The sequence below is a fragment of the Pagrus pagrus genome (genome assembly GCF_965226575.1).
Source record: "Pagrus pagrus genome assembly, chromosome: 7".
In the NCBI taxonomy this organism is placed as follows: Eukaryota; Metazoa; Chordata; class Actinopteri; order Spariformes; family Sparidae; genus Pagrus; species Pagrus pagrus.
The window spans coordinates 2,949,591-2,975,445 of NC_140191.1; the positions used below are offsets into that span (position 1 = coordinate 2,949,591).

A 25,855-nucleotide genomic window follows, 5' to 3' on the forward strand; every position below is an offset into this window, starting at 1 on the left:
CAACTCCAACTTTAATTTGGTCCAAATGAAGTCTGCCTAATTAAATTGATTTCCCTGTTGTTTTCCAAACAAAGCGCTCCAGCAGACTCACAGGCCTGATGGAGGCTGTACACCTTTGTTTCAGATTTGCCCTGTTGGTCAGAAGTGCTTTCTTGGATGCTGCATGAAAAAGGAGGAGGCACGACTCCAGCTGTGAGCTATCACTCACACAACTCTGCTAAGTGCAGCATCACTCTCCCAGACTGTGTACAGTCTCATGCTCTTTCAATATTATTACCTTCAGCCTTTTTTGGTTCTGAGTGTGGAGATATTCATGAAATCTTAACTTTCCAAAACTCCCCGCCTCCAGACAACTGCTCCTTCTCTCACAAATAATGACTTAACAGACTTAAAGGCTCCCTGCAGAAAGACGTTCAAACTTTTCTCGTCTTTTGTCACATCTAAGATTATTTTACCTTCCCCCACTGTGAAAATGTGATTGGAGTGATACCTTTCTTATCTAACATCTTCATTTCCTGAATGCACCCTCCAAGAGGCGCTTTTCTCATTTGTAATTAGGCAGGCAGGTTCTTGCTGTCGCTTCTTTCGTCCTCAAACTGTCTCATCTCCTTTTCATAAACTTCAAAATCTTTTTTTCTTTCCCCTCTGTAGTCAAAGATAACACTCCCCATTTCATCCAGTTTATTCTCATATGTTTCTTCAGGCCCGTCTATGGCTATTTTCAGCTCTTTTATCAAAACAGTGTTTCAGCACAAAAATAGCAGGGAGTCATTGTGAAGGGGGGAAGGGTGACGGTGCTGAACTCCTGCAGCATCTGCTGAGAGAATCTGTTTTTTAGTTTTATTTATCCAGGTGGGGTCTGCTGAGCTCATTATTTTACAGACAACATTTTCCACACCACCTTTTTACCTGTATTATCTAAAAGCTTTGACTCCTGCACAGATGGCTGATTTACTCATTTTTCCTTGCTGGGCTAAAGATTCACACTCGCCCTCTTTTGCTAACGGGATCTGTTTCTCTTCTCTCTGAGGTACAAGCTCTGCACATTAACACTGAGTTATAGTCACTTACCTCCCCCACCTTGGTCTGTCTCTCTCACCTTTAAGCTACTGCCTACTCTAATGTCACACTGTGAGAAAATAAAATAGCTTTTGATCTGAGACATAAAGTCATCTTGAAACAAGTGTGAGGCTCTGACATTTCTTCCATCCTCGAGGGGAGCTCGCTGACGTGTCGCCCTCCATGACTGAAACGGACCAAGCAGCTTTACTTCTTCTGGTGGTCAATCCGTCAGTAAGTCACTAAAGGAAAGGAAAGTCTATCACTCCGGCTTGTTCCTTTTGTTCCATTTTCAACTGTCGCCAGCCTCAGGAGAAACCTGCTCCTCGGGGCTCTCAAGGGTCTTCAACCTTTCATAGCTCCTTTGCTGCTTTTTATAATCTAAGAGACTCTTAAGGGCCCTGACACAACACGCTCACAGACAGGCGGCTTTGGGCTGTTGGACTTAAGTAGCCGACTGCAGATTGTGGATCCGGCACTGTTGGTTCCAGCTGGCACGTGTCTGCAGAGCGAACTGACTGCAGTTCAGCTTCACGGATCAGTGATTTCATTTATGTTTCTCCTGAGTTGTCACCTCTGACTCTTTTCGGACATTAGGGACAAATTGTATTTTGCAACATCAGATCAGTGGCATTATAATCGCTCCAGGAGTTTGTTTTCTTTGTCTTTTCATGATGTTTCTGCAAATGGTTTGAGCTTTAGATGGTTTAGTTGGTGTTTGTGTTTGAATCTTTTACTCACGCAGCCACCTTGCTCTGCACAGCTGCTATCCTGGGATTTAGGGTCATGTAGGGCAAAGTTACAGTTCACAAAGCATGAAGTAGTGTCCTTAATACAGAGCTGCATCGATTAGCCCATTAAGCAATTAGTCAATCGAACTGAAAAATAAATCGCCAACTATTTTTCCAGCTGGTTCAAGCTTCTTAAGAATTTGCTGCTTCTCTTTGTCATTGATGATGGTGAATGAACTGTCTTTGAGGCTCAAGACATTTTATATTTTAGTCGATTAATTGTCTAAATAACTGTTAGTTGTGGCCATACCTCATGTAAACAGAGCAATGTAAAGGTGAGGAGTATCACATTCCTCTCAACCTATTTGACTGTAACCACAATCTTTCTCTAACATTAAATAAGTGCTTTAATTGCTTAAAGGAGACATGTTATTCTCATTTTTCAGGTTCATAATTTCCTTTTTGATGACTACTAGAACAGGTTTACATTCTTTAATGCCTGAAAAACACATGAGGTTTCTCATACAGTCCAGCGCTGCAGCACTTCATTCCAACTCTGTGAAATGTTCTGTTAGTTGTCTTTGTTTTCTTTTTTGGAGTAAATCTCCCGTACTTGTTGCTTTTCCTCAGTTTGCCGACTGTTATCCAGTATCACTTTTAATGACCATAAGCTCAGAAAAGTAGAAACCACCACTGGAACAGACCCTGAGCATCCCCAGACTCTACTCTGATCTTTAAATATAGCGCTGTCTCTACACTTGTTCTTCCAGCTGTAAACAGCTGGACTGAGAGACACTTCTGACCAAAAGGGACTGAGAGTGGAACTGGCACTGAGAAGACCCACAAGAAAAGACTTAAAATACCAACCATTAACTGGGACATTCAACCCCGGCATGTTTGGAGGACGATATTTATCAGAGAAAGAAGATATTCTGAGAAATACTCTTAAGTGTTATCTATAGAAATCAGGTCACAACCAGATTAAATTAAATAACCCAAGACTTTACTTCAGTTTGATTTAAAATTAACTAAATGTGGGTTTTTTTAGGAAGCATGAGACACTGGACGGCACTCTGGCAGAACCACGGCATTAACTCCAGTCTATTATGAGTGAGGAAGTAATTTTGCAGCCGCCTGCAGTTAATATCCTTGTCTGCCATGTTTTCAAGATGACAGACATTGAAGAAGCTGGTTATTATATTCATAAATTCTCCTGAATTATTTGCTAGCGGATGATCAAAAGACAGAGAAATTGATTTTGTCAGCCCGCATCTCACAGGGAAGTCCCACTGAGACTAGTGAGACAGGTCTTAAACTGAGAGTATACGGTAAGCTATTTATCTAATTAGGACTTGGTAAACTAAATGGCACCGCCCTGTCAGTTTCGTCTAGGTCAACACTATAAAGTGAATTCCTTTAGCCTCCGAATACATCACAGTACCAGACGACTGCGACTGGAATAAACAAGATAGGTGCCTCTGCGTGTGGAGGGCCTTGGATGAGAGGAAATTAGATGAGTAATGTTCTCTACTTTTATAACAGCCACCATCAAGGTGCCCTTGTGCATTGCGCAGTCTAGTCGCTCTACTCGAGCTTAAGTGCCGAGCAGCCAATGAGTGTTTGCTTTGATCAGCCGAGGCAAACAAAACTTGGATCCACTCCGTTCCATAGCCCTTTAAAAAGGTCAAAAACTCCAGATTCCCTGATGATCTTCAAATTTGAATCAAATCAGATATGAGGGGGCTTTTAAGTTTGACTTTTTGGGAGTAAAATTTATTAATTTACAAATGGAATAAGTAAGAAATCTCATTTTCTTGTCGCATGTCTCTGAATGCCACATTAAATTGTCTTCTTGAATATGAAATTAATGTCAACAAACTGCCATTGCGTGTCATCAGGGATGTTTGTCTGTGTGTAGACTGTGCATGTTTACTCCTGTGCAAAGGTCTCTCTTGGAAAATTGATATCGATCTTCACAAGACTGTGTAAATAAAGGAGTAACGGCCAATTTTCTACCAGATCTGAATCATTACAATGTGGGCGGTGTATGCAAATGAACGATGGTGAACTTCCCTCCATCGGGCCTTTCTCCATAGAAATGTACCAGCCTGCGAAGCAGTAAATTGCATCTCCTTCACAACAGGAATACCAGCTTGAAACAGCAACCATAAAGCTGAGCTCCAGACAACACGCTGCATGAAAATGTCCGACCTTTAAAAAATACAATGGAACCAATCAAATTACTTGTAAACTTGGGTCACATCCATCTATCCCGACTTCACAAGGGAGCAGTTGTCTGACATCACACAACAATGGTAACAACCATGGGAAGTGTTTGTAGACTACCGCATTATTAGGCTAGTGAATGAAATGTTTCAGCGTCACGACTCCTGAAACAGCTGAAAGAAGCATGATGAAAAAGTGAAATGCAGCCAATAACTGAAAGTACAGGACTCAGGAGAGAAACTAAAGACATCTGGTTGATGCTACATAACTACTGAGAGCTGAACACAAGGAAATGTCTTTCTCATCAGTCTTCTGCAAAGACATGAGTTGAATTTAACAGCACAGGCTTGTTTGAGAGGAAGGAGGGAGGGTTGTCATGGGTTGGCTGCAGCTGTGAAATGTCACCGATAATGGAAAGCAAATGGAAAAGACCCACATGTTGAACTACATATTGAACTTCCGCATTTTTATAAGCCCCAAAGAACACAGAGACCACAGAAGCGGATTTGAGAGAGTGAGCCGCGGATCGAGTTGCAGCTCACCAAACTTAAACTGTAAAACGAGGCGTGCTGATCAAGTATGGATCAAGATTATCTTACTGCATTGCATCTTTATTGCTTTATGTTTTTTTTTAGAAACCTATTTCACTGTACTGTTCAGCAGTTAGACAAGAATGTTTGATACCTGCTGTCCACCATATTGCTTCCTGTTTCAAAATGTACGTCAGTAGTATGTAGGTCACCCACCAGTGGGATTGTTATCGATCCAGTGCCACAGCCCTTTTCTTTATTTTCTCTGGTCACGTAGCGCTAATGTCAAAGATATTTTCACCTTGTTATATTGCAGAGCGTAGTTTTATAATCAGATTGTCTTTCCAGTGTACTTATTCAGCTAAGTATTTTGTTGCACAATTCATTTGTTTCTTGCTTTTAAGATTAAGTCTCCAGTTTGATCACTTTTTAAATTAAGGACATACAAGTCACCGAAAAAATCAAATTAGATCCAAGCAGAGCAGCAACAGGAGCTCTGGCAAACAGAGTCAAAAGGGAGGAGACACGATGAGGAAGTGGCTGCCATAAATCAAGTCAATATATTTGGTATAGCTCGTGGGTTTACGCATGTGTCAAACACCGACCATCGCATAAATCTTTGCGTTTTAACTACAAACAAAGCAGAGATTGTTTAATGCAGACCAAATAACTCCATCGAGTCCGCCTTTTAAATTTAGTGGATGTAGTTCCAACCAGACTTAAATGAACCAGAACAAATGGGAAAATGCACCGGGGTGCACTAAATAGATTATGTGTGAATTTAGATGAAACCGGTCCTCAGCGGAGGGACCTACACTGAGGTTGATCTCATCCGGTTGAAAGATATTTATTATCCGAATGCTCAGTGTTATTTGCTCTCCAGGCTACCGCACTAATATCAGACACTGCCTTTTCTTACACAAAGATTAACGGTGTGGTTTTGGGCTCTGAGCTCGTCTTTGTGCAGGATATTTATTAGAATTTCCATCACCAGGGATGACTAATGTCCCAGGGCTAGCCGAAATGCATCTGCTTCGATTTTCACCGTCGCTGGTCCGGAGGTGGACCCTGGACCGCCACTTCTACTCCTCTGATTGGTTTAAACTGCTATAATGCAACTATCCATCAGACGGAGCTGTCTGTCTGTCTGTCTGTCTGCCTTAATCACTAAAGATTGGATTATTTCAAGCAGAGAACCTCTTTCAATCATTTGTAGAGATACGTGAGCACGCTTGAAATTAACTATGCAGCCTGATGAGCTCCACTTGGATCGAGCCTGTGAATATGTATGGCTCGTGTCCTCAAGTGAAAGAGAAGATGCAATATTGAAGAGGAGAAAAAAAAAAGGAAGGCAATCAGACCGGGATTAAGAAAAGATCAGAGGTGTCCGAGCTTTCTTTTCACAAAGCACAAGAGCATAATTATTCAGGAGTAACAGCCGCGTTCCTTCACATGTCATTGTCTGTTCTTGAAAATTAAAAAAACAAAAAACAAAAAAAAAAGAGCGACAGATCTCCAGTGCAACCTGTTCCCCTGGCCTCAGATACCAGCGCGACTCAAACTGCTCCAGTTTCTTTTTAGGCCACCGCAGAGACCCGTGGCTGTTCATAGCTCTCCATCCGTTCCCTCCTTTTAATGACACAGTTAGTAAAGCCCACAGCGAGCGGCCATCCTCCTGTCTTTTTTAACACTTTATTGTTTTCCTGCGCGCTATTATTAGAGTCAACCCAGAAATGCCTGATACTGTAAATGACAGGGACTTATCAGCTGCCAGAGCGAGAGAGATTGCGCTGCGGTGGATATGATGACACTCTCTCATCTTTTCGGTGAACTTCAGCGTGTCGAGAGGCTCACACACACATGAGCATATGACTTGTGACGGTTGCCATAGTAATCTCCCCGAGGCACAAGGCAATTTTTGGAGTAACAGCTACGGGCAACAGAAGCGTCTCAGCATCGCTGCTTTGATCAAATAGAAACAGTCGTGTGGAAGCCAGGCACCATTTGAATAGATTTTTTAACTGAATAGATTTTTGACCTTGTGTCAATTTTCCACACTTTGCACTATTTGGTGCACGTATTAGCAATTCAATCATATCCTTCAGCTCGAGGCTTATTTTCTTAACTGTCTATGAGCATTAATTAAATTAATTCATTCATTTATTCCATTTCATCCTGCTCTTTCATGGTGATGTGCTGCTGAACGGGTAGAACCTTGAGATGGATGGATCAGTTGCCCTGATAAATATAAATATGTTTACAATCATCATGATTTCTGCAGCTCTTCGGAGTTTTTGTGTCCTTCTTGAGCTCAGATTTGATTTTTCTCCAGTCTCACCTCTCTTATCAACCCCATATAGAGCAGAAGCCAGCAGTTTTATGCAAAAAAGCTCTGACACATCAACTGAACACTGCCTGCCCAGCACCAAATTGCAAACTGGCAAGGTAAGCGACTTCCTGGCTAGAAAATTAGCCCAGATCTTTTACCCAGATATTGAGTAACCTCATGTTTTTTGGTGGAGACCAAACCAGAAAGTCGATTTTTGAGTCTCAGTCTTTGACGAGTTTGGAATGAAACTCAAATATTACCTTTCCTAGGAAGTGGACCTTTAAACACAGTCGGATGATAATGCTGCTCACATATATAGTAGGATCCGAAAGTCTGAGACCACATTGAAAATCTCTTATATTGTCATGTAAACCTGGAAATACTCAGACAGTTTGAGGATTCAGCAAGTAAGCGAAACTCAAATTGTTAGGCAGTGGAAGGAACTCTTGAAAGACAGACAGACAGACCCAAAGGGATCACACCATCAGAAGATCGATACATAAATAGAAAAGCATCTTCTTCACTGATGCAAAACGCGGGACGCCAATTAACAACAGCTCCATCAAAAGAAGGCTGTCTCGTAGTGGTCTCAGCCCATTTGTCAAGTGCTTGGGGGTTGGCCAAGAGATACCACAATGTCACAGTGGATGACTGGACAAAGTTCTATTTACTGATTAATCCAAGTTTGAGATTTATGTCAGTGACAGAGGGTGCATGTAAGAAGAAGAGAGAGTGATGCAGCAGTGTTTCAAACCCACAGTGACACATGGTGATGGGAATATTCAAGTCTGAGGGCTGTTGTGCCTCCTCTGGAGTTGGACTGACTCCACCCTGACCAGGGACAAGTACCACTCCATTCTTCAGTGACATGCTACACACTCTGGTTTGCATCTTTGTGGAGAAGCTGCATACTGCAGCAGGATAATGAGCCCAAACACTCCTCAAAGCTTCGGAGGACCTACTTGAAGACCAAAGACGACCTTCGTTCCACAGTCACCTCAACCCCACTGAACTTTTAAGGGGGCACTTGACGACTGAGAAAGCCGAGTATTCTGCGAGATCACAATGCCAACTCGAATTCATACTGTCATTAAAGCAAAAGGGGTATTCTGAAACTTTTTTTGAAGACATTTTTCAAAGAGTGAACCGTTCGTTTGGACCCAACTGCATACTGTACATGCATAGACACACACACCTGTTCCGAGGTATAAGACGCTGTAGTGCTCATCGTTGACCGCCAGGACAATGTCCGCCACGGTGTGTGTGATCTGGTCATCTGTGGGCAGGTCGAGCGGGGCCACACCGACGGGCCTGATCACATCCTCAATCTCCGGGTGGTATCTGATCACCCCGAGGTTCTTGATGTCGTTGTGACCTCCCGCTGTTGAGTTCTTGCGGACACACTGAGGAGGAGAAGTGATGTAATCGATTCAGACTCGGTTGGGCTCTTGAATAAACAAAATGCCCTTGGACAAAGAGCTCAAAATTGCTTCTCTTTTATTAAACTCTCTTTCTAGAACAGCACCAGAACAAAGACTGACTCATACGATCGCACATTAATATCTCAGTGCTGTTTTTTCCAGATTGCTTGTTGGTTTTTCTTACCATCCCAGGGCGATTGCCGATGAATGAACTGCTGTAGCCCTTCAGTTTGGATGTGGAGAAAGCCTGGTCAATATCTTCGATGGAGTAAGCACAGATCACTGTTCTGCCCCTGAACAAAGGCAGAGAGAAGAGTAATTACATTGACAATAAAAGCAGGGCAAGTCATTATGAGGGATGCAGGGGCACAGCTCGGCGTGCTCATCCAACCCAGGGCCCTAAAATAGCAAATATCTATAATTCCTGGCTTGTTCTAGGGCAGCAGACTGGTTAGAAAGCTAGAAAGAAAATCTCTTAAATTAACATGTCACAAATGTCAGACCTATCCAACTGATAATGAGGGATAATGAGTAGATACTGGTTAGCTCTATCTTTGCTCCTAGCAACCCCTTACCGCTAATGTCGAATTTTATTTTCTGTCCCCTGAAAAGAAGAGACAATGATCTCTAACCCAGTTACCAGGAACCCCTTTCCTTCACTTTTTGAAATTCTCAAATATTTGGAAAATAAGATTTTCCTTTTTGCTGCGTGGTCCAAGATGTGTGCAGCCTAGCTTAGTACAAAGACTACAAGCAAGCTAACACAGCTAGCTTCTCCCCAGATACCCTTTTGGCATCCAGCCTGTCCTCATCAGAAAAAATACCATAAAGGTTGAATGTGCAAGCAGCTTGTTACAATCCACATTTAGGGTGGATGGGTCAAACAAGTCAGTGATGTCGTTAACCAATGTCATGTCCATGAAATACTCTAACTTAAGTTACATACTTAATGTACATATATACGAAAGTTCAGCTGCATAAGAAGTTATGTAAGTTTTAATAAACCTTACCAAGTTGTTTTGTCGCCTAAACCTAACCAAACTGCAAGTGTACAACAAAGGTCTGGTACGCCTGTTGCTGGTATGCTGCAACAATCACGTCTTTTGGGAATAGTGGCATGTTCTTTTTGGAGGTCGACCTTTTGAGTCGTTTAGGTGTGAGGATGTGATATTTGGATCACTCATTTGATTTCAGCTATTTGTTAATTTCGTTCATCTGTGATCAGTGCACTGCGAACCAAATTAGACATTTTACTATCTTTCTGAGGCTAATAGTGCATTCTGAGTAACTTTAATTTTGCTGTTAGGTGAACTGTTATTTATTTTACTACATAGTTCTTGTGGTTGTACTTCCTTACGGGGACGTAGATGTATTGTCAGCTTGAAGCTAAATGCAACATTTATTTATCACTTTCAAGTGAACATTTTACAAATGCTGTTTTGTCAGGGCAGTGGGGAATTAATGAAGTCCTTCTTTTGGATGTTTGTCTTTCAATGTTTTCAGAGCCACACAATTACATGAAATAAAAATCTGCCAAAATTAGTTACACTCGATGACAGATGTGAGGTTGTACCATTATCTGCAAACGCGCAAAACAAATGTGTACCTTCGCTGATAAAAACTAATTGCATGTGTGTATTGCAGTTTGAAAATGTGCGAAAAATATAGCAATTTATACATCTGACAAGACAAACTGTAATCAGCATTTCCTTTTGTAAACAATTAGAGACATTATTTGGCGATGTGTTTCAGAAAATGATAGCACAATCTGTTCTGTACTTGCACAGCTAATAGTGCTGGGACATTACTTACATTATGGGAGCAATTATTCGTCAGATTTCTCATTCCCACTGCTGCAACTGCTGTGACAGTTAAATGAAATCGAAACGAAAACGCTGAGAAATCTGATATAATGATAAACTTTTGTGTGTGGGAGTGTGTGTTATGTGTCTGTGTGTCAGGAGGTGCTGCTGGTATGTGGTGTGTACTGCTGTGTGGGCGGATGAGTGTCAGTTACTGTGTTATTCTTTAGTTTTGTATTATTTATTGTGTTATCAGTTCGTTCCCCTGTATCATTTGCATGATCAGCCTGACAGACAGAAAGACATTTTCAGAATAAAAGACAATATCAAATGTATAAAATGCAACATTTCCACATTAAATATACCTATGTTGTATATTTTGTTGAGATGTGTATTTAAATTGTCACAAATGTTTTAACAATGTTCAAATCCTGAGAAATCCCAACTGAAAGGAGAGATTCAGAGAGTGAAGGAAGCCAGGAAGAAATGTTCACAGACGAGGTAATGTTTTAAAACTCTTTTCAGATGACGTTTACTGAGTCACACCAGATTGTCTGATTATTGTTCTGATTGAAAGACCACTAGTAGCAGAAATGTCTTACTGTGCATTTACGTCTGTTACTGTCGGTCATAATCGAACCATGAATCGTTTTGGAAAAAACTCCTTTTGAATTGCTCAACGCTACTTTATGCTTTCTTGTCCTTGAAATAAAATTACATCACAAAGTCTGCATAAAAATGAATGAATAAATAAAAGAGCTGCATCATTCAACAATGATGACAGAAGTGTTTTGTCTGACTGTGGTTCAGACAGGAAGATTTTATTTTTGTGTAAAAGGTGCGAGATGATCAGGTATTTTCCTGAAGCGAATACAGTTCAAAGGCAAAACAGTGTGGTTTGTATGGGTGACGTTACTCAGAGTGATGGTGTGTGATGTTGTTACGCCACGTTGACGTTGGAAGACAACTGAACAAGCAATACATTTTTACATTGACATGTAAGTTAATATTTAACTTAATATTAAAATATTAAACTGGCAACAGACACCTGTAGGAAATTACACCATCCACGTGTAGACTGGTTCCCTATAAGCCGTTCTTTCACTGTTATTCAGTCTGCCCTGGTGCTTGATTTTTTCCCATTAAAACAAAAGTCAAATTACGGGACAAAAGGAAGCACATTTGCCATTGTGCAACCAAAACAGGAAGAGGAAATTGTTTTCCCCTGTCACTATCCCCAGGTAATGTAGAACAACTGGAATAACAAAGTACAAACCCGCTGATGGAGGAGGCAAAGAAGGTGAAGAGGGAGACTGGTAAAACAAAACGGACAGGCATTCACTCAATAGAGAGCCCTCCGGTGTTGTGCCAAAGTCTGTTACCTCTGCTGACATGTGTTTCAGCCTAGCACCAGGATATGAGTGGGTTAAAAAACGGCATTCTTTCCCAGTAAATATGTAAATAAGTGTGTTTTATCCTGCCTTTTTCAGAGCCCTGAGATCAGGGATTGAGGTCAAACTGGGATTCTTTCGGTTGTTTTTTGCTTTGGACAGTCGCCATGTTGCTAATGCTGTCTTTGCAACAGTGGCGCCAGTAGTAAGCTACAGGGAAACGCGCTTTAAAATTAGTCTAACATGTCTCAAGCGGAATAATTCTTCTCTGGATTGCACGTGGGCGACCGTGCACGGGTGTCACACCGATACCTTCTCATGGCTGTTCTCTTTGTTCCACTTGTATGTAATATATTCATGTTTATCAAGTTGTTGTTGAATCACTCCAAAGTTCACAGAGACACGAGAAGCACGATTCCACTTCATGCAACACAACAAAGCTTCATTGTTCTTTCTTTGTTTTATATTCCCAAATGGCTAAAATAGCTTCAAAAGATAAGATTTTACATGTAATTTCCTTCAGCCAATTAAACCGTGAAGGTAGTGACACACATTGTGTTCCGGCTCACCATGCGTTGGAGAAGAGGCCATACATGACCCCGGTCCTCTTGTCCTGCGCCGTCAGCACCACCGCCTGCTTCATGTTGTTGTACTGCTGCTGAGTGTTTCCTGCGCCGCACATCACCCGGGCCTTCATGAAGGTGGTCCATGAGTTCTCAAGCAGGGCTTTGATGCCCCCTTCATCCACCTGAAAATAACATAAAAGGGTTTTGACAAACAAAGTCATGATAGAGCAGCCAGGTCGCTGTGATTGACTTTGAATTTTATTTGGTGTCGCCTGCCGAGTTGCGACACTGAGCCCTAACACGGATACCAGGGCTCCCTTTCCCTCCCTGACTAGCTTTTGGAGCTGGAGGTAGTCACAGACCAACATTACCTGGGTCCAGAGAGATTGGTCCGTTCTTTGCACACTTTCCCAACTGTGAAGAAAATCCAGGTGATTTATGGATGTAATGATAAATGTATTAGCCTCTGAGAAACCGATGTGTGTCGCTGTAGCCAGTTAGTTGAGGGTAAACGCCCTCTGGACCTCTCTAAAAGAATAATGTGAATTATGTGAAATAATGATCTGCTTTCTTGCTCCTTTAATTATCAAATACCTGAGCTAGTTAGCCACATCACACTTACTATGAAACCTTGCCTTTCTGCTCTTATCATTTCTCTTTTGATTCGGCTGTCTTTATGAGATCTGAGGTTCATTGTCAGGGTTAATGCAGCTGGCGTTTTGCCTGTGACAGCTGATTGGGAAACATCTGTTTGACATCAGTGATTAGAAAGTGTTAAGATAAACATGTTTCTACACAGAGCAGTGCAGCAGCAGTTCAAATTTGTGCCTGGCTTTTATATATCCAACAATCTTGTATTCTGTGTGGATTTACTGCACAAGAGACATTTAAAACATGTAAAGTAGACAGAAAATGAACCATAAATGACACTAGGCCTACTGTATTATCTTCCCTCATCACATTTAGGATTTATTTTTATTTTAAAGCATTCAAACATGTATTCCTTTAAACCTGGGGTTGGTAATATTGTAGAGAACCAAACAAAAATCCCACTCGCTCCCTTCAGGCCTTCCTCCAAAACAGTCGCCCCATTGTTCTCGTTGGCTAGCTGGGAGATGTGTTAGCAGCAAGTTCTCTCTAGCTTTTTTAGTCTAATAAAAACATAAATTAACAGCTCTGTTAAATGCCACATTCACATAAACACAAGCACAATGGCCGTCATGAATCTACCTCAGTCCAAAAAAGGCAACCAGGACAGGAAGTTGCTGCTGTGGCAGTGTGCTTTGTGCTAACTGTGCTAGCTGCTGAACAACAGTATTATGGGCTGTTGACTGTGAGTGCAGTGCTTCATTGTCATTGCTAACCTAATCAAACTACATCATATCTCACGGTCATTGTCGTCGGAGTAGAGAAATGACCTGGGTTTGTTCACATGTAAGTAGGATTCTTACCGTGCAGATTCGGCCGATGCGGGCCCTGTAAGGCTCCTCATCCACTCGGGCTGTCTTGTTGATCTCACTGAAGAAGAAGTAGATCTCCTCCTTGAACTTTATTGAAGACGGGATTATGGCTGCACCAGCAAACTGCGGATCTAGAGACATTTTAGGGTCAAGAAATGTCTTCTAGTGCACTCTCATTTCATGATTAGATCACCTCTTTCGAGGACATACTGCTAACATTAAACTGAATGTAAAAAAGAGGACATTATGAGACTCCACACGCTTGTAAATGGCTGTTCTCAATGTTTCCGATTTGCATTTTAAGGCTGTAAGTGACCCAAACCATAAACATAATGGCAGTAAATACACCTACGTGTTATTTTTCCCTTGGGAATGATGGTGGGTGATCTAGAGAAAGTACCACCCACCAGCTCCATATTCATTAGTAAACCTTTACGGTTTCTGCATGACTCCCCTCCTCCTACTCACTCAGCAGCCAAATGTTCTCCGTCTTCAGGAGTTTCTGGGAGCCGAATGTTCGCCGGATCGAGCCGGCGTGACCCGTCACCGACGACATAGCAGAATACAGACTCCCATCTGAGACAGCGAGGGAGAAAAAAAGACAGAGAGAAGAGAGGGTAAAAAATGAGGAGGTGCAAGGTTCAGAGAGATTGGAGCGACACAGACGGGGTGTGAGGAAGGAGAGGAAGATATAGAGAACATTAAACGCAGAGAGGGAGAGCGAAGACAGAAAAGAAGGAGGCCCAGGAGGGACACAGAATAAAGAGAGACACAGCAAGAGCAAAGAAGACATCGAGGGAGGATAGCTGTCTGCACTGATGAGCAGCCACCAATCACAGTGTTCACGTAGAGCTCTGTCTCCATAGCGATGCAGAGGGGAAGCGTTTGAAATCGTGCTAGTAACATCTTAATTAGGACGGATCGTTATTAGAATGCTGCTCAACTCAAGCGAAGAGCGGCTCGTTGCTTCGGCAATCGATCCCCCATCTAGAGGAGCTTCTCGCTGTGCTAACTAACCTCTCACTAATTTCTGAGAGTCTCTACAAACAATCCATCTGCGTTAGATGTTTTAACAAACACACAATTTGTCCATCCTTAATCGCCACGCGCTGCGAGTGCCTGCTGCAGGGTCGCTCGGATTTGAAACGTCTCTGTTTAGTTAATTTGACCCTGCACTCCTCAATATTCACACAATTAAGAGCATCCATTCCCTGTAGAGAGACACCAGACACTGAAGTCCAATGTGGTGACCTCGTGAAATTGATCAATTACACCCACAAACAGTTGCCTTTTATTCAGTCTGACAGAGCTGGATTTCAAATGCAACATTTCACTAGCAGACCTGTATTTTCACAAAAACACTGGCGCTCATATTTGTCACTTCTTCATGTGCGACCGCCTTTTCTCGCCGCCGTCGCTGTGTGGTAAAATGAACCAACTGTGGCTGCTTTTGAATACGGGCGAGCTGTGATGCTGGGAGGAAAACAATGAAACCCTTGAAAAGATTGCCACTGGCAACAAGAATGACTGGTACACTGCACCAGACAGTCAGCAGTCTCTGGATGCTGAAGTGTGGCCAGATATTGAGTTTCCTCACATATATACCTCCACACTGGGGAGGTAATGGAAGTAAACAAAGCCTGCAGGACACATACATACATACTGAAGACCATGTTTTAAAGAATCTGCCTGCATGATCAAAAGTACTGAGACTTCAAAGGATCTTCTGGTTATCTGTGGACGAAGAGTGGTACCAAAAAGTGTTTTGATTTTATTATGTTTCATCCCGAGAACAAGTTGCCTGTTAGTAACCATTACGCTGCCCTCTTCATATCTCTTTAGCATCAAAGAGTCTGTGAAAACTTCAGCCTGAGTTTCTCTCTGAATCTGTTGATGCAGTCGCTTGTACAACAGCTCAGTTTCATCATGATTTTTTTTTTTTTTCCATATGAATGCGCAATGGCAGATGGCTGGCTCTTGTGTGTTTGGCACTCAGGGTGGTGCGATCCCCTGGTGATGTTATAAAATTACATACAGTATATGATCTGCTAGGGCACAGGAAGAAACTCATTACAGCTCTATGACCATCACTGAGCTATGATGTTTCTGCTGTCGCTCTTTCTAGGGTTTCTCCTTTGTTTTTTCGGGGTGGATGTGTGTCGACTGTAACAAGATGGGCGGAGTTATTCCATAAGTTCCCTATGCAACTGAATATTGTTGGTAGAGCACGTCGCTAACACTTATGGAGAAGAAGTGTGATTCAGCTATCTGGTGAATTGCATCAGCTCACTCAACAACCTTCACTTAGATAAAGCTCTTTTGTTTAATGGATTTCAAAGCCACTCAAGTTGTTTTTTTAAGTGCCTTTGTTGCAACTCTGAAATGATTTCCTGAAGTTACCTCATTAAATAATTACACAAGAGAAAGAAACCTAGCTGTGCTGTGTTTCGAATTGCAGATATTATCCAATTAGCATTGAGGGCCTTTATTTCACTAAAAGTAGGAAACATATTAGGTCTCGTTTAAGGTAGAGTACATATGTTTCAGCCAAGTACTACATGATCTATTAAAACGTACGAACACATCTATCTTGTTGAGGCTCTCTGAAATATTGTCAGGCACTTATACGTGAAAAGCATCTCCTGTTCATTTGCATGTTATGAATAGAGAGTGATAATAAGAGACAGATTGCTCCTGGGAGTCCGGGGATTCACGAGTGTCTGCTCTGTTGCTCCCGACTCAAATGAGTAAAGTTAATTTAAAGAGTTGGTAGATGGCTTTGTTCCAAAACAAGTTATATGAAGAAGTGACACCTTGGGCAAGAATAAGGTTGAGACTTTAGAGATGGTGACACTCACTCTCAGGAAATGGAACAACTCCACCTCAATTACCTAAAAACATTACTTCCTGAAGTACTGATTACTTTGAGAACTTCTGTTTGGTGCAAGATTTTGCCATCATGAGATCCTAGCATGAAGAGGCACAAATTCAATTATTGGGATAATCACCATCAAGGCTTTTCCTTGAGAGCTCAACTTTGAGGAACTTCAAAAGACTGAACCATAAAATATGTTGTTTCTAGCTGCCTTCTAAAACGACCCATCTAACTGTTTTGCCCCTGTCTGTCGGACATTGTTTGTTGGTGCCTTCAAAAATCATTATTGTTACTAGAATGATTCATGTCTTTTCTTGTGTGTTGTGTTATTATTACCATTTTTACACCAAAATATGTTCGAATGTGCAGGTTTTTTTAAACAGGCGACTCCTTTTTCATCACCAGAAGTCCAGAAGTTTGTCTCTCTGTTTTTTCTTTCTTTCTATTGTGTCGAGTTAGACGTTTCAATGAGCTGGAAAACAGGGAACGGTAGACGGCAGCCTGGAGGCCAAGGTCCATTTTTTTAATATCTTTTACGTCAGTCTCTTTCAAACTCAACTGAATGATGTCTGAGCGCTGCTTAAACGGACACGGATGGAAAAGTTTTTTCTGTGCAAATGTCTGGAACGTTAGACTGCAGCAGAGTCATTTGACCAGAGAATGAATGCCCATCGCACCCTTTCCCACTGAAGACGAAAACCAGATGTTTGTCCAGCATGCAAAAGGTTTAAGAACACGGAGGGAACCTTGAGGCTCGATAATAAGTCAGGTCTAAATCCAAATGGGAACACCCATCTGGTAAATCATCCAATCAAACAAGCTTTAAATTACCAATTCTTCACTTCAGCCCACACAGTACCCAATTATCTTAACAAAGTGCAGCTGTTATCTCCATCTAGTTGCGGATTATTTAGGTTTATCAGCTTCACTAGCAACCACAAAACTCTCCTTTGTGAAAAACGTTTCATGGCAGTAATAATTTGTCAGGTTTTATTCTTTTTCCATCCAGTGAATCATGAACTCCTGTATGCACCTTGAGACCCATAACTTCTTCTGCATTTCTTACCTGCAGGAATGCTGATGGACCTCTGGGAAGGGTAGGCTGGCGAGATGTCAGAGGCCGACGCTATCTGCCCGTTGCCCTGGACGTCGGTCAGCACAGTGTCATTCACCTGCCGGGGAGAGGGAGGACGTTTGAGCCCACACACATTTCAGAAAGTTTCCATTAAGGGCAAGTATTCAGTACTGAGTGAAGATATCCTCAGTAGGGATAAATAACTTCTGGCCTTAATCTAACCAGCAGAGAAAAAAAATAAGTGCGTAAATAAATAAAATGCTAATTACAATTGATCTTTAGACTGTTTTCGACTCAAGGAGCAGCTGCATCGTGATTTCTAAGCATTTCAAGTAATGTCTGAAGAAACTCTTACCAGCATCCAGCACCTGGGGCTTCCAGCATTTGTCCCGCATACTATGATTGTATCATTTACTTTCTGAATGACGGTGATGAAATTATCACACTCCAGCTGTGAGAGAAAGAGACGGTAAAAAAGAGAGGGGACAAAAGGCAGAAAATGAGGCAGAAGCAAGAGGGAGAAAAAATACACCGATCGGGAGAGGGATTAAAGATGCAGACAGACAGAGAGGCGAGAGGGGAGAAACCGTGGAGAGTGTGTGAAAAAGTGATTAGAGAGGGAGAGACAACACAAAAGGAGGAGAGACAACACAAAAGGATAGAGACAACAACAAAGAGAGACCAGGGGACGGACAGAAACAGACAGGAGGAGAGAGGAAGGTGGAATCGAGGGATGAAAAATCAAAGCAAGAGTACAACACAAAGCAGATTACGAGGAGACAGAGCGGATTGCTCAGAGAGAGCAATTTAAGGAAAATTGGAGGCAATCCATGCTCGGAACATTTTTGGCAGACAGCACACATGAGGCTTAGCCCTGCAGTACAGCACTGCAATACTCCATATGCATCACTTATTTATTAAGTACAGAAAAATGGACCGCTATCCCCAAGATATTACTGGATGGAGGCTGAAATTGAATACCAAACACTCCCCTGAAGGAGCAAATTCTGCTCATGTTGAGTCATGAATGAGTTGTCTTTTTTTTTTTTTTCTTCTTTTAAACAGCTTTTTTACAAAACAATCAAATCGCAAATTCTGATGGAAACATGGTTAGTAAAAAAAAATTGGAGCCGGAGGAAGTACATCGCCAAGTCCAACAAACAGGGCCAGAGCTTGTGTAAGTGTGTGTAGGTGGATGTGTAGGTGGATGGGTAGGCAGATGGGTGGGCTGGGTAATTTGTGTGTAAGTCTATGCAAGTTTGTATGTGTTTTACTTTACTGTATTTTTGTTATTGAGGGAAACAGTTGAACTTGGATTTTTGTGGTTAACACAACAGATCTTGGAGGGTTATAACTTTAGAGTTGGGTTTACATGGGGTAGGGTTAGTGACGACTACTGTCTTCTTTCGGTAGCTTCAGTTTTGATCAGACTACAGCTGATCTCCAACACTTGTATGCATCATGTTGTGTAGTTATTTTACTGGCTGGCAGGAAAAGCTCAACACTGCTGAGAAACAATGCTCCTTGCAATACAAACCCAGCATCCCGAAGGATTATATCCATATTCAGCGATTCCACACCTCATCATTTATGTACAAAGCCAATGTTCAGTGCAAGAGCAGGCAGGAGTGTGCCCTTTATGTAGCGGGGGTGGAGGCGAGGATGGTGTGCAGGCATGGAGCACTGCAGACTTTCTTGTAGGCGATCAGAGTTCATGTCTCATGCTCTGATGCAGCCTGTTCTCGCTCCCAGCGCATCAAAAACAGCAGTCTGGTCAGCGGCCCTACGCTTCTAACTTTGACAGTATAGATGCTCCTCTGGCATCATGTCTTGAAGGACCCCTCTAGTGGTTGGACGGGTCATACATTGGACCTCTGGCCTTCACATTACCTGACATGAGTTAAGTCACTTACGCAGCTTCAGTTATGTAAGTTATGTGGCAGAACGTTGTTATTTTAACCCAAAATATGATCTTTTCCTAAAGCTAACCAAGTATATTTTGTACCTAACTGAGTAGTCTTTGTGCCTAAGCCCAACCAAATCATGACAGTCCAAAAGTCAGGATATTTCATTTGTGAACCGTTTCCAAGCAAGCTTCATTTTAAAGTCTAACTGGTCGTTGCATATTACAGATTGCTGCTAACTTGACCGCAGAGCCATTTATGTGCAAAACTGACACCAGATGGGGTTAGGTGGAAAATCATAGTTTGAAGCCACTGAGCAAGCTGCCGAATTTGACGAGTTGGGAGAATGTGTCGTCTTACCACAGAGTGTAATTAACCCTCACCTTTTTCATTAACCGTAATATTTTCCCCTAACCTAAACCAAGTGTTTGTTTCATAACTGCAACCACAGTCGCCATGCACCAATATTGAGGCATTCACAATCCCAAGCCTACTATGATGCATTATTATTACAGCGCCGTGGTAAAATCTCAGATGAATGATTGATCTACACAAAATGCACAGTGTGGACAAGTGGTTTTGATAGCTGACTAGTCAAGTGGTCAGTAATTCTGTGAAAACCCTCACCAATATTGCACAAAGCGGGATTTTTCAAAATGTTGGCAAGGGCAAAAATAACCCTCAGCATCTACATAATTGAAGAGGCTTTGAGAATCCTCCAGTATCTTCTGCGTGTTATTATCTGGTGATAGGGTTCAGAATAGGGTGAACAGCTGTTGACTTGAAAGCACCCTGCTGCTCGATTTAATATTTATACTACACTTAACAGCTTAACAACATAAAGTTGAGTGATTCTTCAGGAAACAGTGAGCTAAGTGCCCTTTTTAAGCAAACTTCTCCATCCACTGTCACAAGCCTTCCCTTGTGACAGTGGATGATTGGACATTTAGGGTGATGATCTTGTGAAATAATATTAGCGTGAAATAATATTGAGTTTGTTCTTGTTATGCTCAACCTGGACCGTGTTTGATGTTGGTGTATTTGCTCTCTGGGCTCAGCTTTTCGGAGGCTGTGTGTGCTCGGGACAAACTGAAGCTAAACATTGTGGACTTAGAGATAGTTGGAAATAAAGTCTGTCTGTTACAATTGCTGCCTACTGATAACCTCCTGCCTCCATCTCACACCGGGAGTAAAGTTTTCTACAAACCGCGAGGCTGTCTATCGCTGAAGGACCGAAAGATTTGTTGCCTCCTGGGCCACTTCCCGGCATCATTAGCTTCATTGGGAAAGATCAGGATGTTCTCATTTTCCACCATCTTCTACTTCCTGACTCTCTGGAGGCTTTTCCTCCGGTTTGTGCAAGGAAAACGGTGCCCTCTATGTTTTGTGTCGTGACTCTGTTAACGCTGGAGATATGGGCAATACTGAAATAGAAAAAATCTAAGCCAGCTGAATTGCAAAAGTGGCCTTTTCCTGATGACAACACGCTAATGGTTGCCATAATAGACCCAAACTGACACGCTGCTGTGACAGAGCAGGGGTGACGTGATGAGGAAATTTTATCTGCCGGTAAGTAAACCTGTCACAACACTAGCGTAACCTATTACACCATACGATTTACAAGAAAAAGCACTCACTATCTATACAGCTCAAGTTACTGCTAATGCAAACCAATCATTTCGTCCTGCTGCAGCATCACATTAAACTTTAATTTTTATTATGAAGTATAGCCATTGTAAGGGTAATCAATGTGTCCATCATTTAGTGTAGCACTTACGGCTATAATTCGTCAAACATTGATCTACAAAACAAAAGAAAATGGTCATTTTTTTGGAGTTTGCTGACAGGAGATTAGTGTGAAATATGGATCAAGGAGAAGCCACAGTGAGCAGTTTGATGAAGAGCTGCAGGCGACAGACTGCGCACCAACTCATTTCCCCTCATCAGGTTACCTGTCAGCATTGGGTTTAAATCTGAGATATAATAGGAATAAATTCAGCACTTTTTCCTTTTCCTTCTGACGACAAATCCTCTGCCATCATCTTGTTGTCAGCTCTCCTTACTCTCCTCACGTCACTAGAGAAATCTGACTGCTGGTACTCTGCTGCCGTACAGAGCAGACACTTTCATAGTCTAATTGCAGCGTGCATCATCATCCGAATAAGTATTGATATTAAAAAAAGCAAAAAAACGGAGGTGATGGGCAAGTAATGTAATCAGTGTATGCTCGAACACCGTGTAACACCGACTCCTGCGGCAAGCCTATTACACAATACATGTGCTAAAACAGGAAGAACACTCCTTTGTTAAACCCGACTGCATTTTATTGGCCTGGCAGACGCTGCTGGACTGGAGACAGGAGAGCTTTGAGCAGCTGTTTGTATCTTTTCTGCTGTCAGCACTCGGGCTCAGGCCATGATCGACTGGATCTTCAACTGAATTGTTTTAAAGCAAGTCATCATGAGGTATTAATGCTATCCCCAACACCCTATAATTTATTTTAAAGCGAACTGGTGACTGTACGAAGATGATGCGCCATTCATGCCAATAAAAGTTGCTCACCAAGCACATGATGCTGAAATCTTGGGGGCTTCCTCAAACTTGCAGCTTCTGAGCCTGTAGATCAGTGTTTCGCAAACTTTTTACACCATGTACCTCTTAAAAAAAAATAAGCCTTCCCCTAGTTTACCGTTTGGAGCCATGTTTGTATTATTTTTCAACCTTTCATTTTACGTCCACTTTCTAACTTGCCATAAAAATTTGCCATTAGTTTTGTAACTCCAGTAATCATGGATGACGTGTTTACTTGTGACGTGCATGAACTTTACTACGTAGCAGGCTAAAAATAAAATACTTTACTGCAAAACTTCCTTGTATTTTTGTATTCTGCAGTATTTTGATATTATTAACTTAATTTCATTTTCAGAAATTATTTTGTGGGATTCCTCTGCGTGCCATGAGAAGGAGCTTGTCCACAGTTTGAGAATAGTGGCCTGCAGAACATCAGCATAACGGACCTCCAGCTGATGATGTGGCTGACTTCTAGCTTCTCAAACATCAGTGACATAAAAATGATAAAGTGATATGAACCTCCAAGATTTTCAACATGGCATTTTACCAAATTGCTCAAGTTCTGATAACCGTAACAGTCATCTCGGCTGGGCTGTGATGTTCAGAGAAATAGATATATATATTTTCAGAAGAAAGTCTTTCTGGGCCAGTGGGCGTCCCATTATATCTACTCTGGCCAGTCAGCTATGGCGAAATCACCCCCCAGCTACAACCCACTGCTGATATTCTGTACATATTATCCAGAAAACGATCTCTTGTAGACATGAGCCGACAAAATCTTGTGGCTATAGGCTAAGCAGAGAGGTAATTATTGCTATCGAGTAAATGCAGAATTTGACCCTCAGTAAAAATGGAAAATTAGCCTCAACGATCTTGGTAATTTCCTGTAATTATAAAACTGTGTCAAAATGGACGTGGGAATTATTCATTCATGTTAAAAAAACGATAAAAATGGTTTTGGTATTTAAAGAACATCCTTTCTTGCCCTTCTTTGTCATTAGGACTTCTTTATTTTCTGTGACACGCAGCACATTAGGCAGCACTGTATCCTGTGCTTCTTAAGATTATTCATTTGCCTCGGAGCGTTCGTAATGAAAAGTTGAAGCTTTTCCACGTTCTTAGACTCGTTTCAGTTTGAAATTTCATATTCAACTTGCAGTATTCCCTCAGTCTCTCGATGGGATCTTGTGGAATTAGTCGCTGCACTTGTCAACAGCTCACTCATCTGTGCACTGTTCGGTTTATTTGTTTTGAGGTGAAGCTGTCTCCTGTGTAATTTTAACTCATCTGTATAAATTAGCATTTATGTGCCTTTATGCAAATTTGACTGTGTAATTTTGCCCTCCGTCTTCCTTCCCAAATCGTTCGTGTTAACCTAATTCAAATAACAGAATCAAAAGTACCCCTACTGCAGTGCAAGTGAAGATGATGATGATAAAGTTGATGATAGTGATGAGAAGCAGGATGATGTCCATGATTACACCCTGATGAAGATGTAGTAGTCAGTGAGGATGAACCTCTACCTCCAGTGGTGCATCCTTGGCCTTGCAGGTGTCAATTGCAGTCTGATCGGATGCCGCTGGGATCTGTGGGAGGAAGAACTGTTAGTTTGTGCCAATTTCTTTCACTCTCCCCTGTTTGAGCATGAAAATAGTGACCCTGCTGCTGCTGCTGCTGCTGCTGCTGCTGCTGCTGCTGCTGCGGCTAAAACACAATCCACACAGCAAACATCCGCTTTGTTAGCTGAAACCATTCTGAGATGTTCACTGCACCCAAGGACTCATTTAGTCATTAAATGGGCCATATACCCTCTTCTATGCCTTCGCTATCTCAGCCTGCCTCCTATGCAATACATTTCCCAGAATTCCTTTCATCAACCAAGTATGGCCATGAACTTGTTGCACCGAGTACACGTAGGTGGAGAGAGCAATATAAAGAGCGGTATAAAGACAGGCAGAGTGAATGTATCCTCATGAGGATGCTGCTGAGTGTTGTGTCCTTCAGTCAAACAAGCATTGTTTCTCCTTTTCAACGTAGATAACTGAGTGTACTGACCCTTTATTAATAAATGTCTCCCTCTGCAATGTTAAACCTCAGAAAAGATGCCTCTAATATTTCCTTGTGTGTGGTTGATGATGCTTATGGTAGCTTTTTTTGGCTCAATCCCATTTCCAATTTTTACCCGTACCTCTTGTTTTCAAGTGCCACATGCACCTCAGAACAGAGGTACAAGTGGGTTGTGGTGGAAATCTCCCTGAATTCAATCTCAATTTGGCCTTGTGCACCAGTTTGAAACTCTTTTTCATCTGTTGAGGTGGACAATCACTTTACCAGCATGCTAAATTACAAATCATCCTTTGGCAAAGGCATGGCCCGCATCAGAGACCCCATCAGTTGGACGGGTCAGTCGTGGGTGTGATAGTGGTGTTGCTAAATGGTACAGGGTGTCGACAGTAGACATTTCTTTGCATTCAACATTATGTTTTGCTTGTAATAACTCACAACTTGGTCTTGTGCACCAGCTTCAAACCCACTGCAATGATATGCCTTGCATCCTGGTTGTTTTAGTATTCATCTGTTGAAATGGACAAACAACCAGCATGCTAGAAGCAGAGCCACAGAGCAGCTTCTCCTTGGTTGTTCAGTTGTGGTTGGCAACACTGATTTGAGGTGCATTACCACCACCTTCTTCATTGGCGAGGGGGTTAAAGTTCGCAACATTACATCACACAAACGGGCCATTAAGTGACCCTCCCACACAGCTACACAACACTGCGGCTAATCCCTGCAACGCCTGATTTGGTCTGAATGAGGCCTTGTGCTCCTGCGCCTGCACTGGAAATGACTCAACCTGACAAGATGCCACTTAACTGTGTGAGTAAGAAAAACACGCCATCAAACATCAAAATAGTCCCTCACTGCCAAACACATCACTATTCCTCGTTTTTTTCCACCTGTCTTTTTGTCTCCACGGAGGGGAAACCCAACACTCAGCCTGCAATCATTGTGAAAAATAGGGCATAGTCATATTTGGATGAAACATCGAGCTTACAGTCTCTTCAATTTGTCAGGCGAGTCGGTGCTGACACTGCAGCCCACACACTGTGTAATCTGGAGCCTATGTTGACATTATTAACTGAGTCAATTATGTTTCCTTTCCTCACAGGGAGAGATAGGTGTAGCTTCATTAATGTATGCACGACCTGACTTCCTCGACCCTCAGCTGCTGAACTGGGTCAGCGGCAGGCCAGCCGTCTCATCTCTCTCGCTGCCTCCTCTGGCTCGCAGCGCTGCCCTCACAGGAAGAGGGCAGCCGTGTTTGTTGTTGTCCGGCAGAGTCTGGCAGACAGTGTCGGGGTGGAATAAACTGTATATTTTCAAAGTAATATGTTTAGTTTTGTGTCATGGTAACTTTAAAAATTAAAAACTAGACTTATTTGAAACAGGCAAACTCAATCTGCTTCCTGTGCTCTTGCTAATCACAGGATGTCAGGGGGAAAAGGGGTGAGTTGCTATTTACTGCAAAAAAAGAGACTTTAACAGTTCAACAGCCACTTTAACAACATTTATTTAAAGGAATACTTCAAAATTTGGAAAATTTGCTTCTTGACTTTATTGTTGAAAATTAAATGATGTCATGTCTACTTTAGCTTATCATAAAGACTGGAAGCAGAGGGAAATAGCTCGAGGAGCTCTCTCCAAAGTTCAAAAATACAGCCAACACCTCACTAATTAACAACAAACATTTGTAGGTGTCCCTCGGGTGTGCATGTTCCTCTCAGACTCCAGTAACAAGTGTGTCTCTTCAACCTTTAGGTCCCTGCTTTCATGTTCATGTCTGATGTGCGAACAGGATATCCGAGCAGTGGTCGGTTGCCAAAGTGGCTTTTGAAGTGGACTGACTTAAAAGCTTGG

The 25,855-nt window shown here is 42.1% G+C and overlaps 1 protein-coding gene across 1 annotated transcript in view; it reads right to left on the reverse strand.

Annotated features, from left to right (window-relative positions):
• LOC311260558 (semaphorin-7A) overlaps positions 1-25,855 on the reverse strand; it is a 49,914-nt gene that overhangs the window by 12,660 nt on the left and 11,399 nt on the right. The window contains exons 3-10 of the mRNA XM_084358548.1: positions 23,464-23,526; positions 17,821-17,916; positions 17,457-17,562; positions 13,984-14,091; positions 13,507-13,646; positions 12,059-12,237; positions 8,481-8,589; positions 8,071-8,278 (exon numbers count right to left, since the gene is read on the reverse strand). Of these exons, the coding sequence (XP_084214674.1) occupies positions 8,071-8,278; positions 8,481-8,589; positions 12,059-12,237; positions 13,507-13,646; positions 13,984-14,091; positions 17,457-17,562; positions 17,821-17,916; positions 23,464-23,526 (1,009 nt within the window). The remainder of the gene's footprint in view (positions 1-8,070; positions 8,279-8,480; positions 8,590-12,058; positions 12,238-13,506; positions 13,647-13,983; positions 14,092-17,456; positions 17,563-17,820; positions 17,917-23,463; positions 23,527-25,855) is intronic.